At 46.2% G+C, this 19,166-nt stretch overlaps 1 protein-coding gene across 3 annotated transcripts in view; it reads right to left on the reverse strand.

The window, feature by feature from the left end:
• DDO (D-aspartate oxidase) overlaps nucleotides 1-17,622 on the reverse strand; it is a 31,601-nt gene extending 13,979 nt beyond the window's left edge. The window contains exon 1 of one of the 3 annotated variants that reach the window (XM_073337038.2): nucleotides 17,552-17,622. Coding sequence is in view for 1 of the 3 variants with exons in the window: in XM_073337037.2 (XP_073193138.1) it covers nucleotides 17,154-17,156 (3 nt within the window). In the remaining 2 variants the exon portion in view is untranslated. Of the gene's footprint in view, nucleotides 1-17,153; nucleotides 17,282-17,551 lie in introns of those variants that run through there. The other 2 variants (XM_073337040.2, XM_073337037.2) reach the window with 2 other exon arrangements.
• Nucleotides 17,623-19,166: the final 1,544 nt, after the last annotated feature.

Genomic DNA, 19,166 nt, shown 5'->3' on the forward strand with positions numbered 1-19,166 from the left:
CCAACACACACAAAACTAAGGGCACATCTTCACGAGCAATGTTAAAGTGCTATAAAAAACCCACCTCCCTGAGGGGAATAGCTCCCAGCGCTGGTGCACTGTCTACACTGATACTTTACAGCACTGAAATTTGCACCGCTCTGGGGGGTGTGGGGGTTTCACACCCCCTCAGGGAGAAAGTTGCTGTGCAGTAAAGTGCCAGTGTAGACAAGCCCTAACTTGGTGCAAAGTTACGGCTAAAGCCCACACAACTTAATTACTTCAGTGAGAATGGCTCATGCGCCTCAAAAATAAAATATGCGATCAGAGCAAGAATGAAACACACACACTTTAACATGCAGGAGAATTCTGAGTTCTGCAGCAGATTTGCATAGATTGACATATGGAGGGATTTGCAGAAACTGACAATGGCAAGGGCACCATTGGGGGGGGTGCTCCTGCCCCCCCTGAATTTCATACAGGAAGTGTGCTCCCAGGTGGAGCTCTTAACTGCACAGGATTAGTGTGGAATGTGAGTTCTCCAGAAGAAAGATGGGGCTCCCAGATTGTGCAGACTGAGGCTGGGAGTCAGTATGTGGTTTAAAAATAGAGGCAGGGTGATTAAGATAAGAAAGGGCTGGTAATTAAATTAAGGAACTGGAAGTCCTTATATGAGTTTGTAAAACAGGAATCCCTCTGGGGCGGGAGCGGTGGGGTGCTGGAGAACACAGGGAACTCAGAAGAAATACAGCCACGCCCTCAGAGCCAAGTTTACATTCAGAAAAGAGAGAGATTTGAGGGGTGTAGATGAAAAGAAGGGGCCAAAATCCAGCAAAGGGATAGCAGTGGTACAGAGAAGTTCCACTCTACCCATGGTGTTTATGTGGCCTCATCACCACAGCATCTGAGCGCCTCACAGTGTCTAACCTATTTCTCCTCGCAGCCCCTCTGTGATGCAGAACTTTGTTGTTATTCCCATTGTACAGATTCAGCACTCAGGCAGAAAAAGACTAAAGGCCAGATTTTCAAAGGTATTTAGGCCCCTAGCGGGATTTTCAAAAGTGCCTAGAAGGTTAGGTGGGTTGTAAACCCCACTAGATGCCTAGCTGCATCTTTGGATGCCTAAAACCCTTTGAAACTCTGTCCCTAAAGCACTGGCCTGAGGTCATACAGTAAGTCCATGGGGTACTCTTTCAGGGCTAGCTCCCTATTCACTGGACCATCCTCTCTCTCTCTGCTGTGAGCTGCAAAAAAAAGAGGACTCTGATAGATGGGAGAAAACTGATTGGCCAGTTCTCTGAGACTCCAGCAATTGGTCCCAGCCAATGGGGAAGGATGTCATGTTTGACAGCATGAAAAACATCACAGAGATCAGGAAAGATGAAGAGAGGAAGAATGAGAGTCAGATGAGAGAAGATCACTTAACTCCCAAGGGGTGGCAGGTTCTGCCCCAGGCTGAGTTGGAGAGCAATGGCTGCTCTGCAATTTTAGATTTTTAACTGAAAATCGTTTGTCATTTTTTGTCATTTGTCATTTTTTTGTTGAGAGTTCAAGAAAACGAAGGATTGAGAAAGTGTTATATGAGTACCAGATGTGCTTATGCCTCAAATTCTTAGGGTTTCAGCTCTATCCAGGCCAATTCCAGAAAAAAGAATAGAAATGGCATCCAAAAGTCCATAAAGTCATGATTTGTATTATTCACTAGGCACCATGTGTGTGCTCAGCACCGTCAGAATATGCCAGAAAATGTAGTCCCTGGGCCAATGCATATAAGATAGCTCAGATATTCAACAATGAAGTGTATAGTTATTGAGCATGTTATCCCATGTTCACTGTGATGATAATATATAATGCGTGGAGGCACTGATGTCAATAGAAGTTTTACTTGATTAAGGACTAGAACAGAGGTGGGCAAACTACGGCCCGCGGGACCGTCCTGCCCAGCCTTTGAGCTCCTGGCCGGAGAGGCTAGCCCCCGGGCTCTCTGCCCTCCCCCGCAGCCATGCCACCATGCAGGCAGCACTGTGGCCCGCCACTCCTGTTGGGCAGCGTGGCGGCATGGCTGGCTCCAGCATGGTAAGGGGGCGGTGAGCAGGAGGGGTTGGATAAGGGGCAGGGGATCCCGAGGGGCAGTCAGGGGACAGAGAGCACTGGGCAGTTGGATGGGGCGGAGGTTCAGGGGGGTGGGGGCGGTCAGGGGATGGGGAGCAGGGGGAGTTGGATAGGGGGTGGGGTCCCAGGGGGGGCGGTTAGGGACAGACATTCTGGGGGGGCGTCAGGGAGCGGGGGAGTTGGATAGGGCGTGGGGTCCCGGTGGGCAGTTAGGGACAGGGGTGTGGATAGGTGTCGGGGCAGCAGGGGACAGGGAGCAGTGGGAGGTTGGATGGGGTGGAGGTTTCGGGGGTGATAGTCAGGGGATGGGGAATAGAGGAGGTTGGATAGGCATGGGAATCCTGGGGGGGCCTGTCAGGGGGCGGGGGTGTGGATAGGGGTCCTGGCAGTCAGGGGACAAGGAGGGGTTGGATAGTGGATTGGGTCCCGGGGGGCAGTTAGGGGTGGGGGGTCCTGAGAGGGGGCAGTCAGGGGTCAAGGAGCAGGGAGGGTTGGATGGGTCGGGGATTCTGAGGGGGGGGCGGGAATTGGGAGGGGGTGGATAGGGGGCAGGGGCCAGGCTGTTTGGGGAGGCACAGCCTCCCCTATCCGGCCCTCCATACAGTTGCGCAACCTCAATGTGGCCCTCGGGACAAAAAGTTTGCCCACCCCTGGACTAGAAGATTTGACACTTCAACTTTCTTTCAAGGGGAAAAGCTGCCCAGAGTTCCTGTGCCCATTTATTTTCCTATCCTGCCTGTAGAGGCTCTGATATACCTCAGAAATCTCATTTTTTTGTCTCAGCTTTAAAATGTGGACCTTTCTTGATGTTTGTTTTAAATATTCTCCTGTGAGAACTGCACCCCAGTCGCTGTAGTGTTGTGTTTAAGAGCCTTCTGGAAAGTAACTAACCTTTAAACAGAAGTGAAGCAGTGTTGCCAATTCTTATGATTTTGTCATGAGTTTCATGATAATTATTGTTTTCCTTAAAGCCCCAGCTCCTTGAGCCAAGTGGAGATGTGATGATTTAAGCCTTTATTCTTAAAGAAAAATGAAGTTGCAAGCCCTTGTGCTATGAAGAAAGCTTCGAAATTTGACTCCAGTGCACCCTAATGTCTCAAAAAGGAGAAGGCAAATAAAAAGAACCCTAAATCTACTATTTTACATAATCTCATGATTTTAAAGCCAATCTCATGATTTCTGGTGAGCCTGATTCCTGGTTTTTGAACATTTGGGGTTGGATATGCCATGAAAATGTCAGTTTCACTTCTGTTCAAAGTCAGTTTCTAGTCTAGTATTTGTAGTGGGGTAAGAGCCCTACAACCCCAGGCAGATGAAGTATAAACTCACAAGGCCTTGCCCTAGTGAGATGTTTCCAAAAGTTAAATGATCTATTCGAAGCCCGGTAAACTGGAAAAAAAAGTGATAGAAAATAATCTAGATTTTTCTACAATTGTTTCAGTTGTTTTATACAAGAGTTAGTAACAAAGTAAGAATATACATTAAATTTTACACCTCACCAATGTCCCTTAAGTGATTTGACACAAGATGTCAGAACATGTTAGTATTAGATCTGAGTGGGTCTAATATTTATTTAGTTTCCTTTCTTTGTATAGGAATTAGATACAATGCCTTTGTCAGCTAATTTCTTAGTTATCTGGAAAAAAACTAGAGTTTTCAGCAGCCTAAGTAACCCCTAGAATCACTGTTAAAGTTGCGCCTTCCCCCCGCCCAAATCTGAAATGGCGCCATTGGACAATGGATGTCTGAGCTGTAATAACTTGTTATTTCTGGATCATATCCTATTTAGCAGGTCTTTCCTTGTTGGCAAAGGAAAGAGGGTAGAACCCTGACATCAGGGACAAAGCACAGTTAATTACTTATACTTATGTAACTCTCGTCAAATGGGAAGAGTCTTTGTAAAGCTTGCTTCCTGGTCCCCACCCCAGGTTGGATGGAATGCATGAAGTGCCTAACAGCAGCCCAGTTTGGCAGATTAATAAGCAGTTTTCAGATGAGACATATGAAAGACCTAGTGTGACAACTCTTGCGTCATGTGATCTTTGCTGACTTTCTTATAGCCTCAGATGCCAGAATAAAGAGATTTCATGAGAATCTCAGCTTTCATTTTTATAAAGAGTAAGTTTCAGCCTTCACGGTTGGTGTGAAAAGCTTGTAAACAGGAAATGAGCGCCCCAAAAAGGCTCAGAAACCAGAAATAAATTTTAAAAAATACAAATGTATGTTTTAAAACTCTCATGTTTTTAGCCAATATCCTGATCTCTTGGGGCATGATTCATGATTTTTGGCTACGGAGGCTGACAATGTGGCAGGGGTCCTTATCCCTTGTGATCTGATAGGATCTCATGGCAGTCTTGGTCTTGGTAAAAGCGCTTTGTAGAATTCCATTTTGGCTAACTGAACACGGCTGACCTAAATTCCAGCCTTTAAACCGAATACATAATTTTTTGTTTCTAGCCTTAAACAGTTGTGTAGCATAGCTGTGTGCTGCTAAATGGCTGCTGAGTTCCAGGACAGAGGTGACTATCTCAGTAATAGGTGACATTATTAGTGTGTAGATGCACGTATACTGTATACATATATACAAGGACTGAATTGGGTTGGCTTGCTGTGGTTTGGCAATCTAGTGTGTTTTGGAGGCTGTTGTCTGGTGCTCAGCGTGAGATTAACAGTTCAAGACTAGCCATGAATGCTGTCTTTGGCCACAGATCCCCCCAGGAAATAGGTATCCCTAAGCTTTTCTTGAACTAGCTCTGATTCCTTTGTTTTGACAGACATGCTCCCAATGTCCTTTTTGCTGATGGTGCATTTCCTGGACATGCTTTCACTGACTGGGCTGACTTTGCCTGTGGTGTGTAATCCCTTGCCAAACTTGTCACACTTCTGCCCAGGGAACTCAGTGCTCTTCAGATGCCTCTTTATGGCACTTCCTTTTACTCCGTGGGAATTTTTTTCTTGTCTTTTGCTTCTACATCTCTCCTGCTGGGTAACTTGCATTTTCACTAGCTCAGATCCAGTTACCCTGCCTGTTTCAGAGGTAGCTTAGATATTAACTGTAACATTCTTTTACAACCCTTGTTAGACATGCCAATGACTATGTTCTCCTCTTCACCAATACACAGCACTGCCAGCTCCATAGGCACCAGCTTTGTGGGTGCTCCAGGGCTGGAGTACCCACACAAAAAAGGTGGGTGCTCAGCACCAACCTGCCAATCAGCTGTTCAGCAGCAGGTGCTTGAGGAGGGGGCAGAGTAGGGGCAGGAAGAGGCAGGGCAAGAGGCGGAATGGAGGTGGGATTTCAGGGCAGAGTGGGGGTGGAGCACCCACCTGGGAAAATGAAAGTCAGTGCCAGTGGCCAGCTCTCACACTATTACCATGAGCCTTGCAATAGTTGGTATTTTTCTTAAAGCTCCAGCTGCTGGAGGTTATTTGTTCTTAAAATAAGATTCCAGTCCTTGTAATTTCAGAGAAGAGTATGAAAAATGTGACCGGATCATAACCAAAAGGCTCAGAGACCAGAAGACAAATAAAAAGAACACCACTCTGACATGCTTTTTCTCTCTCATTATTTTTAAAGCAACTCTCATATTTGGGGGCTTGACTCATGCTTTGTGAATGCTTGGCATTGGTGTGACACTTCCCAGCGGTACCCAGGGTTGTGAGGTAACTTCCTACCAGTTGCCCTTAGTGCGAGGAAGTCTAGTCTGTGCTTGCTGTGTGTCAACTCCCCAACCCCACTGGCCACAGACAATGCAAGCACTCCTCTCTGAGCTGTGCAATCATTCCACAGGTTAGCAACAGGCACACTCCAACCCTCAAGTCCTCCGAGCGTCTCCCTGGTGTTAGATGTTTTCAGATCACCAGGGCTTGATGAAATACATCCTGGAATACTGAAGGAGCTGACTGAGAAGATGTCTCAGCCATTAGCGATTATCTTCAAAAAGTCATGGAAGATGGGAGAGATTTCAGAAGACAGGAAAAGGGAAAATATAGTGCCAAACTAGAAAAAAGGGAATAAAGGCAACATGAAGAATTACAGACCAGTCAGCTTAATTTCAATACCCAGAAAGATAATGGAGCAAAGAATTAAGTAATCAATTTGCAGATACCTAGAAGAGAATAAGGTGGTAAGTAACAGCCAGCATGGATTTGTCCAGAGCAAGTCATAAAACCAAACTAGTAGCTTTTTTTGAAAGGGTAACAAGCCTTGGGCTTAGAGCTTAGGATAGTGACTTTGGTAAGGCTTTTGACACTGTCTCACATGGGCTTCCCATAAACAAACTAGGGAAATACAACCTAGATGGAGTTACTATAAGGTGGGTGCATAACTGGTTGGAAAATCGTTCCCAGAGAGTAGTTATCAGTGGTTCACAGTCAGGCTGGAAAGGCATAATGAGTGGGGTCCCGCAGGAATCAGTTCTGGGTCCGGTTCTATTCAATATCTTCATCAATGATTTAGATAATGGCATAGAGAGTACACTTATAAAGTTTGCAGACGATACCAAGCAGGGAGGTGTTGCAAGTGCTTTGGAGGATAGGATTAAAATTCAAAATGATCTGGACAAACTGGAGAAATGGTCTGAAGTCAATAGGATGAAATTCAATAAGGACAAATGCAAAGTACTCCACTTAGGAAGGAACAATCGATTGCATACATACAAAATGGGAAATGACTACCTAGGAAGGAGCACTTCGGAAAGGGATCCGGGGGTCATAGTGATCACAAGCTAAATATGAGTTAACAGTGTAACACTGTTGCAAAAAAAGCAAACCTCATTCTGGGATGTATTACCAGGAATGTTGTAAGTAAGACATAAGAAGTAATCCTTCTACTCTACTCTGAGTTCATTAGGCCTCGACTGGAGTATTGTGTCCAGTTCTGGGTGCCACATTTCAGGAAAGATGTGGACAAATTGGAGAAAGTCCAGAGAAGAGCAACAACAATTAATTATTAAAGTTCTAGAAAACATGACCTATGAGGGAAGATTGAAAAAAATTGGTTTGTTAAGTCTGTAGAAGACGGAGGGGAGACATGATAACAGTTTTCAGGTACATAAAAGGTTGTTACAAGGAGGAGGGAAAAAATTATTCTCTTTAACCTCTAAGGGTATGTCTACACTACGAAATTAGGTCAATTTTATAGAAGTCGATTTAGAAATTGATTTTATACAGTCAATTGTGTATGTCCCCACTAAGCGCATTAAGTCGGCGGAGCGTGTCCTTAATACCGTGGCTAGCAGCAACTTACGGAATGGTGCACTGTTGGTAGCCATCCCACAGTTCCCGCAGTCTCCGCTGTCCAGTGGAATTCTGGGTTAAGCTCCCAATGCCTAATGGGGCAAAAACATTGTCGAAGGTGGTTTTGGGTACATGTCGTCAGTCGCCCCTCCCTCCCTCTGTGAAAGCAATGGCAGACAATTGTTTTGCACCTTTTTTCCTGGGTTACCTGTGCAGAAGCCATACCATGGCAAGCATGGAGCCCACTCAGCTCACTGCTGCTGTTGTGAACATTGTAAACACCTCGCGCATTACCGTGGAGTATGTGCAGAACCGGGCTAAGAGACGCCAGCATGAGGACGATTGTGATGAGGACATGGACACAGATGTTCCTGAAAGCACGGGCTGTGGCAATTGGGACATCTTGGCAGCAGTGGGGCTGGTTGATACAGTGGAACACTGATTCTGCACCTGGCAAACAAACACAGACTGGTGGGACCGCATAGTGTTGCAGGTATGGGATTATTCACAGTGGCTGCAAAACTTTCGCATGTGTAAGGACACTTTCCTTGAACTTTGTGAGTTGCTTTCCCCTGCCCTGAAGCACAGGAATACCAAGATGAGCGCTGCCCTGACAGTTGAGAAGCGAGTGGCAATAGCCCTGTGGAAGCTTGCAATGCCTGACTGCTACCGGTCAGTCGGGAATCAATTTGGAGTGGGCAAGTCTACTGTGGGGACTGCTGTGATCCAAGTAGCCAATGCAATCACTGACATTCTGCTCTCAAGGGTAGTGATTCTGGGAAACGTGCAGGTCATAGTGGATGGCTTTGCTGCAATGGGGTTCCCTAGCTATGGTGGGGCGATAGACAGAACACATATCCCTATCTTGGCACTGGACCACTTTGCCAACCAGTATGTAAACCGCAAGGGATACTTCTCAATGGTGCTGCAAGCACTGGTGGATCACAAGGGACGTTTCACCAACATCAACGTGGGATGACCGAGAAAGGTGCATGGTGCTCGCATCTTTAGGAACTCCGGGCTGTTTGAGCAGTTGCAAGAAGGGACTTATTTCCCAGACCAGAACATTACTGTTGGGATGTTGAATTGCCAATAGTTATCCTTGGGGACCCAGTCTATCCCTTGCTCCCATGGCTCATGAAGCCATACACAGGCAGCCTGGACAGCAGTAAGGAGCAGTTCAACTATAGGCTGAACAAGTGCAGAATGGTGGTAGAATGTGCCTTTGGACGTTTAAAAGTTCACTGGTGCTGTTTGCTGACTAGGTTAGACCTCAGCGCAACCAACATTCCCATTGTTATTGCTGCTTGCTGTGTGCTCCATAATATCTGTGAGAGTAAGGGGGAGACATTTATGGCAGGGTAGGAGGTTGAGACAAATCGCCTTGTGGCTGATCTTGAGCAGCCAGACACCAGGGCGATTAGAAGAGCACAGCTAGGCGCACTGTGCATCAGAGAGGCTTTGAAAACCAGTTTCATGACTGGCCAGGCTAGGGTGTGACAGTTGTGTGTGTTTCTCCTTGCTGCAAACCCGCCCCCTTTGTTAATTTTAATTCCCTGTAAGCCAACCACCTTCCCCTCTTCAATCACAGCTGGCAAAGGAAATAAAGTAACTATCGTTTTGAAACCATGCATTCTTTCTTTATTAATTAAAAAAAAAGTGAGATAACTGACATCGTAGCCCAGGTGGGGTGGGGTGTGGGAGGAGGGAAGGACAAGGCCACATTGCTTATTGTAGCCACACTACCAATCAAAACTGTTTGAATGACAGCCTTCTGTTGCTTGGGCCATCCTCTGGAGTGGAGTGGCTGGGTGCCCAGAGCCTCCCCCCTCCGCGTTCTTGGGCGTCTGGCTGAGAAGGATATTGAACTTGGGGAGAAGGGTAGGCGGTTATACAATGGATGCAGTGGGGGTCTGTGCTCTTGTTGGCTTTCCCGCAGTTCCAACAGATGCTGCATCCTGTCTGTTTGCTCCCCCATTAGTCTCAGCATCACCTCTGCCTTTAGTCTTCACGCTCATTTAATGCTTTCCTGACCTCTGCCACTGAATGCCTCCATGCAATAAGCTGTGCCCTATCAGTGCGGGAGGACTGCATAGGTTGGAAAATATGTCATTTCGGGTGCATTTTTTTTGCCTTCTAATCTGCGATAACCTCAGGGACGGAGATGATAGGGGGAGCATAGAAATATTTGCACCTGGGGAGAGATAAAAAGGGAGAGTCAAATTTAAGATGATACATTTCTGAGAACAAAAGGGAGACTTTCACAGTGAATCAAGCAGTTCACAGCAGACAGCACATGTGCTTTAGGTACAAGGTCGCATTTTGTCTTTTATATTGAGTGCCTGCTGGTATGGTGACACATCACAAATGGCTGGGCAACAGAATTTGGTTTCCAGACAGCCATGGTAAGCCTTTTGGTATGTGGGGTTGGCTTCTTACGCCTTCATAACATGTGGGAATGGTTTCAAACTGCAGCACCATCCTTTCCCAATGCCTGTTGGGTTTCACATTTAAAAGGAGGGGCTGCAGTTTTCGGGGGGATGTGCAGCACACACCTCCCCCCACTCCACCGCGTGGCTATTCTCTGGGATGAGCCCTTCATCCCGCCCCCGCTGAGTGGCTATTCTCCGGGATGATTCCTTTTAGCCGAGCGCATACAGCCCAGCATGAACAGGGTCCTTTTACTGTTCCCTTACAAAAATTCCTCTATTTCAACCAGGTGACCATGAATGATATCACTCTCCTGAGGCTAACACAGAAAGATAAAGACCAAATGTTGCTTGAATGTGACCAAAACCCAGGAACATTCGCTGCCATGCTTTGTGCTGCAATGATTCCAGACTACTTGCTACTGGCTTGGGGTGGTAAAGTGTCCTACCGTGGAGGATGAAATAAGGCAGCCCTCCCCAGAAACCTTCTGCAAAGGCTTTCAGAGTACCTCCAGGAGAGCTTCATGGAGATGTCCCTGGAGGATTCCTGCTCCATCCCCAGACACGTTAACAGACTTTTCCAGTAGCTGTACTGGCCGCGAATGCATCCCAATTCTTCAGGGCAAATCAAACATTAAACACTATTGCTTTTAAACCTTGTACTGTAGTTACAAATATGCACTAACCAGAGCTGCCTTCTCTGGCTTCAGGGTTGGGGATCCCGCCTTCGGATGGTATTGGCTCCAGGGTGATGAAAAGGTCCTGGCTGTCGGGGAGAACAGATTCACTGCTTGCCTGCTGCGCATTCTCCTCCTTCTCTTCTACCTCTTCCTCAGCCACAAAGTCCTCCTCCCTGTTGCGTGAGACTCCCCCCCCCGCAGGTGTCCACGGACAGTGGTGGAGTAGTGGTAGGGTCCCCACCTAGAATGCCATGCAGCTGATCATCGAAGCTGTTTGTCTGGGGCTCTGACCCAGAGCGACCATTTTCCTCCTTTGTCTTTTGGTAGACTTGCCTGAGCTCCTTAACTTTCACGCGGCACTGCTGTGTGTCCCTGTTGTAGCCTCTTTCCACCATGCCCTGTGCAATTTTGGCATATATATTATTAGCATTTCTTCTTTTAGATCGGAGTTCAGCCTGCACAGATTCTTCTCCCCATACAGCAATCAGATCCAGTGTCTCCCTTTCAGTCCATGCTGGAGCTCGTTTGTGATTCTGGGGGGACCGTATGGTCACCTGTGCTGCTGAGTTCACCACGCTGACCAAACAGGAAATGAAATTCAAAATTTCCCGGGGCTTTTCTGGTGTATCTGGCTAGTGCATCGGAGTTCAAAGTGCTGTCCAGAGCGGTCACATTGGAGCATTCTGGGATAGCTCCTGGAGGCCAATACTGTTGAATTGCATCTGCACTACCCCAAATTCAACCCAGCAAGGTCAATTTTAGTGCTACTCCCCTCACCGGGGAGGAGTACAGAAGTCAATTTTAAGAGCCCTTTAGGTGGACGGAATGGGGTTGGTTGTGTAGACGCATTCATTTTAAAATCAACCTAACGCAGCTAAATTCAACCTAACCCCGTAGTGTAGACCAGGGCTAAGGATAGGACAGGAAACAGTAGGCTTAAATTGCAGCAAGGGCGATTTAGGTTGGACAGTAGGAAAAACTTCCTGTCATGGTGGTTAAGCACTGGAATAAATTGCCTAGGGAGGTTGTGGAATTTCTGTCACTGGAAATTTTTAAAAGCAGGTTAGACAAATATCTGTCAGGTATGGTCTAAATAATACTTAGTCCTGCCTTGAGTGCAGGGGACTGGACTAGATGACCTCTCGAGGTCCCTTTCAGCCCTACAATTCTATGATTCAAGTGATAGCAAGTAGAAGTATTAAAAGCAAATGGTGATGTATAAAATAAAATCATAACATACATTCTAGAGCCTAGACTAATTTAATAAGATGATGTCATGTCTCACAGAATGTTGCTCACCCAAAATCCCTGCAACAATTTACAACCAGGTAGACTGTGACCCTTCTTTCATGAGACATTCACACCATCAGCTGGCCTCTTAGGAAAGGATTCTGTGTGTCTTTGTAGTCCAACATATACTCTAACAATCCTTCATCTTTAGACGTAAATGTGACACCCACCTGCTATTTGTTTCTTCCTGTAGATTTCCTTTTGTGTAGCTTTTTCAATCTCCCAGTTTGCACCTAGTTCAGTATGCAAATAGGCATACAATATACAATAAATAAATGGCCAAACAGGGAAATAAGTGTCAGTTACCTTGAAGATGTCATTCCTTTCAGGAGGGAGGTTTGTCACCTCCTGGAGACCTGCCTTAACTCCTACACCTTAAGAACATAATTTTCAGTATAGATAAACATTATCCATACATATATCTCTCAATGATTATGATGACTAGTGGGCTACCGACTCTTGACATAGACCTCACATGACTTTGATGAACCATTATGCAGATACCTGAGCATGGGGATCTCTGGACCACCCTATGCACCGTCTGTTGATCTCAAGGGGTCCCTGATTCACAGTTGGTAATACTGACTATCAAAGTCATAATGCTCTTCTTCATTCTTATAGGGCCCTTATGAAGGCTTCAACTTTTTCCTGCTTTCGGTTGGACTCTGCACCCTATGGTATAAGCACACACCCTCTGAGTGCCAAATTTCCTTTTTGGAATTATCTGCTCCTCAAACTTTTTCAGGTCATTGCCTTCCTTAATGAAGGCACGTTATCCATAAACACTTCCCACGTGCTGACCTGCACTTTGCCACTTTGTGCAGTAAACTTTGTTGCAGTGCAGAATCTGGTAAAGCTCAAGCCATTTTGTGAGCTAATCCAACAAAGTCTTCCGGCAAGTTTAGCTTTGACATTTTCCTTTCTTCTTATTTATACCGTTTTGAAATGAGTTGATTTTTGACCTGTCATGTGACAATGGCCAAGAAGCACTGAAAGAGTCAATTTCTTCTAAGACTGAATAAGGCACGTTATTAAAATAAGCATAGATGATCCCTAAAGCTAGTCTGTCTCTCCGTCTGCTTTACTTTATATCTACCTTAGGTATTTATATGGCTCCCATTACTGTAGTCTCTGAGCACCTCACAATCTGTAGTATATTTATCCTCAACACCCCAGGAGGTAGGGCAGTGCTATGATCCCCATTTTACAGATGAGGAACTAAGGCACAAAGAGACATGATGCAGATTTTTAAAAGTATTTAGGCACCTAATGGGAGTTTCCAAAAGCATCCGTCTACATCTTTAGGTGCCTAAATACCTTGAAAAATCTGGCCCTAAATGCCTTGACCAAGGTCACACAGGAAGTCTGGACAGAGCAGGGAATTCAAGCAAGGTCCCAGGCTAGCACCCTAATCACCAGATGATCCTGTTCCTCTACTCTGGAGTTTCTGCCTAAGACCTCCTCCTGCCCTACTTTACTGATATGGTTTTAAAGGAAACAGTACACATATACTCACAAACCACAACCCCAGTTAGGATGTGCCTTTGACATGTTTTTATATTAGATTATTGCTTTAACAGACAAACAGAGCCAGGTTTAAGCCAAAGTCAAGGAATTATGATGTGATTGGAATAACAGAGACTTGGTGGGATAACTCACATGACTGGAGTACTGTCATGGATGGATATAAGCTGTTCAGGAAGGACAGGCAGGGCAGAAAAAGTGGGGGAGTTGCACTGTATGTAAGAGAGCAGTATGACTGCTCAGAGCTCGAGTATGAAACTGCAGAAAAACCTGAGAGTCTCTGGATTAAGTTTAGAAGTGTGAGCAACAAGGGTGATGTCGTGGTGGGAGTCTACTATAGACCACCGGACCAGGGGGATGAGGTGGACGAGGCTTTCTTCCAGCAACTCGCAGAAGTTACTAGATCGCACACCCTGGTTCTCATGGGAGACTTCAATCACCCTGATATCTTCCGGGAAAGCAATACAGCGGTGCACAGACAATCCAGGAAGTTTTTGGAAAATGTAGAGGACCATTTCCTGGTGCAAGTGCTGGAGGAACCAACTAGGGGCAGAGCTCTTCTTGACCTGCTGCTCACAAACTGGGAAGAATTAGTAGGGGAGCAAAAGTGGATGGGAACCTGGGAGGCAGTGACCATGAGATGGTCGAGTTCAGGATCCTGACACAAGAAAGAAAGGAAAGCAGCAGAATACGGGCCCTGGACTTCAGAAAAGCAGACTTTGGCTCCCTCAGGGAACTGATGGGCAAGATCCCCTGGGAGAATAACATGAGGGGGAAAGCAGTCCAGGAGAGCTGGCTGTATTTTAAAGAAGCCTAATTGAGGTTACAGGGACAAACCATCCCGATGTGTAGAAAGAATAGTAAATATGGCAGGTGACCAGCTTGGCTTAACAGTGAAATCCTTGCTGATCTTAAATACAAAAAAGAAGCTTACAAGAAGTGGAAGATTGGACAAATGACTAGGGATGAGTATAAGAATATTGCTCGGGCATGCAGGAGTGAAATCAGGAAGGCCAAATCATACCTGGAGTTGCAGCTAGCAAGAGATGTTAAGAGTAACAAGAAAGGTTTCTTCAGGTATGTTAGCAACAAGAAGAAAGTCAAGGAAAGTGTGGGCCCCTTACTGAATGAAGGAGGTAACCTAGTGACAGAGAATGTGGAAAAAGCTAATGTACTCAATGCTTTTTTTGCCTCTGTTTTCACGAACAAGGTCATCTCCCAGACTACTGCACTGGGCAGCACAGCATGGGGAGGAGGTGACCAGCCCTCTGTGGAGAAAGAAGTGGTTCGGGACTATTTAGAAAAGCTGGACGTGCACAAGTCCATGGGGCCGGATGCGTTGCTTCCAAGAGTGCTAAAGGAGTTGGTGGATGTGATTGCAGAGCCATTGGCCATTATCTTTGAAAACTCCTGGCGATCGGGGGAAGTCCCGGACGACTGGAAAAAGGCTAATGTAGTGCCCATCTTTAAAAAAGGGAAGAAGGAGGATCCTGGGAACTACAGGCCAGTCAGCCTCACCTCAGTCCCTGGAAAAATCATGGAGCCAGCTCCTCAAGGAATCAATTCTGAAGCACTTAGAGGAGAGGAAAGTGATCAGGAACAGTCAGCATGGATTCACCAAGGGCAAGTCATGCCTGACTAATCTAATTGCCTTCTATGAGGAGATAACTGGTTCTGTGGATGAAGGGAAAGCAGTGGACGTGTTGTTCCTTGACTTTAGCAAAGCTTTTAACACGGTCTCCCACAGTATTCTTGCCAGCAAGTTAAAGAAGTACGGGCTGGATGAATGGACTATAAGGTGGATAGAAAGCTGGCTAGATTGTCAGGCTCAACAGATAGTGATCAATGGCTCCATGTCTAGTTGGCAGCCGGTATCAAGTGGAGTGCCCCAAGGGTCAGTCCTGGGTCCGGTTTTGTTCAATATCTTCATAAATGATCTGGAGGATGGTGTGGATTGCACCCTCAGCAAGTTTACAGATGACACTAAACTGGGAGGAGTGATAGATAAACTGGAGGGTAGGGATAGGATACAGAGGGACCTAGACAAATTGGATGATTGAGCCAAAAGAAATCTGATGAGGTTCAACAAGGACAAGTGCAGAGTGCTGCACTTAGGACGGAAGAATCCCATGCACCGCTACAGACTAGGGACCGAATGGCTTGGCAGCAGTTCTGCAGAAAAGGACGTAGGGGTTACAATGGACAAGAAGCTGGATATGAGTCAACAGTGTGCCCTTGTTGCCAAGAAGGCCAATGGCATTTTGGGATGCATAAGTAGGGGCATTGCCAGCAGATCGAGGGACGTGATCGTTCCCCTCTATTCGATACTGGTGAGGCCTCATCTGGAGTACTGTGTCCAGTTTTGGGCCCCACACTACAAGAAGGATGAGGAAAAATTGGAAAGAGTCCAGCGAAGGGCAACAAAAATGATTAGGGGACTGGAACACATGACTTATGAGGAGAGGCTGGGGGAACTGGGGATGTTTAGTCTACGGAAGAGAAGAATGAGGGGGGATTTGATAGCTGCTTTCAACTACCTGAAAGGGGGTACCAAAGAGGATGGCTCTAGACTGTTGTCAGTGGTAGCAGATGACAGAACAAGGAGTAATGGTCTCAAGTTGCAGTGGGGGAGATTTAGGTTGGATATTAGGAAAAACTTTTTCACTAGGAGGGTGATGAAACACTGGAATGCGTTACCTAGGGAGGTGGTGGAATCTCCTTCCTTAGAAGTTTTTAAGGTCAGGCTTGACAAAGCCCTGGCTGGGATGATTTAATTGGGGATCGGTCCTGCTTTGAGCAGGGGGGTGGACTAGATGACCTCCTGAGGTCCCTTCCAACCCTGATATTCTATGATTCTATGACTCTATGATTTAAGCCGCTCTTATTCAAGTATAACGAGGAGTTCGGTGCCCCCTTAAAGACTACCAGATTGATTTATTTGTTAGTCGTTAAGGTGCACCGGACTCCTCTGTTGTTTTTGTGGATACAGACTAACACAGCTACCCCTCTGATATTTATTCAAGTATCTGACCCTACGTGAACTCTCCTCTCTCCAGAATACCTATTGATAGGCTGTAGCTAAAGTCAACGCTGCTGCTCCTAGCTAGCTGCACTAAACATTTGCAATAATACTAGCAAGTCAATGTCCTCCTCCCTCTCCAAAAAGCAAAGGTCAAAACTTCCCATTGACCAAGACTTAGACATTGCCAAGCATATTGGCTCTTCGTATGGTTGAGATAAACACGATAAAGAGTTTAAGTTTCCCAGACCTCTGAGCACTCGTTCACAAGTTCAAGGGTTTTACGTATTGCAGTAAGCACTGTGGCTAATGGCACTGGCTGTAAACAGATATGACAGCTCATCTCAGCTTACAGCAGGGCAGCCTCCACCTTAGATCTAAACATAGCTCCCACAGGAATCAGTGTAGCTGTTGTTTTAAGCCAGGGGCGGGCAAACTTTTTGGCCCGAGGGCCACATCGGCGTTAAGAAACTGTATGGAGGGCCAGGTAGGGAAAGCTGTGCCTCCCCAAAGAGCCTGGCCCCCACCCTCTATCTGCCTCCTCTCACTTTCTGCCCCCAACTGCCCCCCTCAGAACTCCCAACCCATCCAACACCCCCCCCCCCCGCTTCTTGTCCCCTGACTGCCCCCTCCCGGGACCCCCGCCCCAACCGTCCCCCAGGACCCCACTCCCTATCCAACCCCCTCGCTCCCTGTCCCCTGACTGCCCCGACCCCTATCCAGCCCCCTGCCCCGTGGCAGCCCCCCCTCCCCAGGGATTCCCATGCCTATCCAAAGCCCCCTGTTCCCCATCCCCTGACTGCCTCCCCCTCTAAAACCTCTGCCCCATCCAACCGCCCCCTGCTCCCTGCCCCTTATCCACCCGGCCACCCGCCCCCTTACCATGCTGTTCAGAGCAGCAGGAGCTCGCCGCCTGGCCAGAGCCAGCCACTCTGCCCATGCTACCTGGCTGGAGAGGCGGGCCAGAGCGCTGGCAGCGCATTGAAGCTGCAGGAGCTAGCCTCCCCAGCCGGGAGCTCAAAGGCCAAGCAAGACAGTCCAAAGGGCCAGATGTGGCCCACAGGCCATAGTTTGCCCACCTCTGTTTTAAGCAAATTTTATGCAACTTGTGGAATGAAATCTAGTGTAGTTCCATTTAATATCTGATACCTTGCCTACAAGGGACTACATCCTGCTCTTCCAAGGGAATGGTCTCTGGGAGCTAACATGTTTTTTATCTAATTAAATATATCTATGATCCTTTTTAAAAAAAGTTGGGGAAGGGAAAGAGGGGAAAATACCTGATGAATAAAGAATCCAGATTCTGTCTGGTAAGAGTTGCTCTCCCCGGGATTGCTTAGAAGTGCACAAAAGCATTAATAAGACAGAAAGAAAAACATTAGCTCAATGGGAGGAGCAGTTATGATACCACATCAAACTCCACCCTTATTGGCCATTGCTCCTGTTTGGTTGCTGCTTCACGTCACAGGTAAAACAGTTGCTTGTGCTTTCTCAAAAGGGGCTGTCCCCAGAGCTGACACGTAGCAAGAGAAGAGTCCTACAGCCCACTCATTAGCACTGAGGGAGCTTTGTCATTTTTTGTTCTATGTTTATTTTCCCTGCAGATAAATTCCTCGATGCATTAACGAGGAGACGATACTCTGGGAGCCTAGAGTATCTCGCCTAGAATTAACTTGCCTTCTCCCTAGATGTGAGCAACTATTACAGCTATAGTGAATCTCATCATGGCTGCCAGGATACTTGGGCAACAATGCAAATCATTAACCGAGTACGACAAGCTGTCAGCCCTTTATATTCAGTTCCACAGTACAGCTCAGGAAGAGGTCCTCATTAAATCCCAGTTTACCCATTATTAAATCAACAAGTTCTTTTGGCAACGAGTAGGATTTGCTAAAACCTGCTAGCACGATATAAAATAGAGATATTAGCAAGACAATTAAAATCATTTCAAACTATTTAACAATATCTTGAGGTTCCAACTTGGAAAGCTGTTCTTTGCTACTAATTTAGTAAATGTCATATACAGTGCACTGGTTTTATTATCAGAGATAAATAGGAAATGATAGTAAGTAGAAGCAGAAGGGACAAAATTGAGAGCCTTACACTGTCATAAACACCCCCACAAATGAAAAACAAAGCCATCTAAAATCCTAAATTGCTTTCTGCCCTCTTATGGTGGAAACTGGAATGATCTCTTCTTGTTTGAAAGGAAAGAGCTATATGCCATCTTTTATTGTAGGAGACGTCATAGCTGGTTGTGTTCAAGGGCATACACAGTACTACAAAATTTTAGTCTTGCTGTACTCATTTATTTATTTGTAAATGGAAAATCTTACCCCTTTATTTGCTCTTGCATATGGACTGGAAAAAGAAAGTTTGAGAGAGAGAAGATAGGTTAGGTAATTTCTTTTACTGGACTAACTTCTATGGGATATCAATTTTCAAGCTACACAGAGCTCTTCTCAGATCAGGGGAAGCAAGCAGAGTGTCTGAGCTAAACACAAGTTGGGACAGATTGCTAAGCAGAAGGGGTGAAGCAATCATTATGCATAAAAGGTTCGAAGTGGGCAATTAAGGGTACAGGCAGTGTGGTGTGTTGCAAATTATTGTAATAAGCCATAAAACAAGTGTCCCTGTTTAAGTTCATGGCTTTTGATATCTAGCAGAGTTATGAAATCCTCACATGCTTTTCGCCCCTCACACTGGAACAAGACACTCAGGAAATCTACATAGAAATCATGCAGGAAACCAAACACTATAAAAAAAAGGAGCCACCGGACTCCCTGCTGCTGTTTTTTTAAAAAAAAAAGCTACTGACAGCCATCCAACTTAAAAAGTGGAACCAGTTACAATAACTCCACAACCCATACATAGCTGCCTGTCTCAGATACATAC

The sequence above is a fragment of the Lepidochelys kempii genome, chromosome 3 (assembly GCF_965140285.1).
Source record: "Lepidochelys kempii isolate rLepKem1 chromosome 3, rLepKem1.hap1, whole genome shotgun sequence".
NCBI classification, from domain to species: domain Eukaryota; kingdom Metazoa; phylum Chordata; order Testudines; family Cheloniidae; genus Lepidochelys; species Lepidochelys kempii.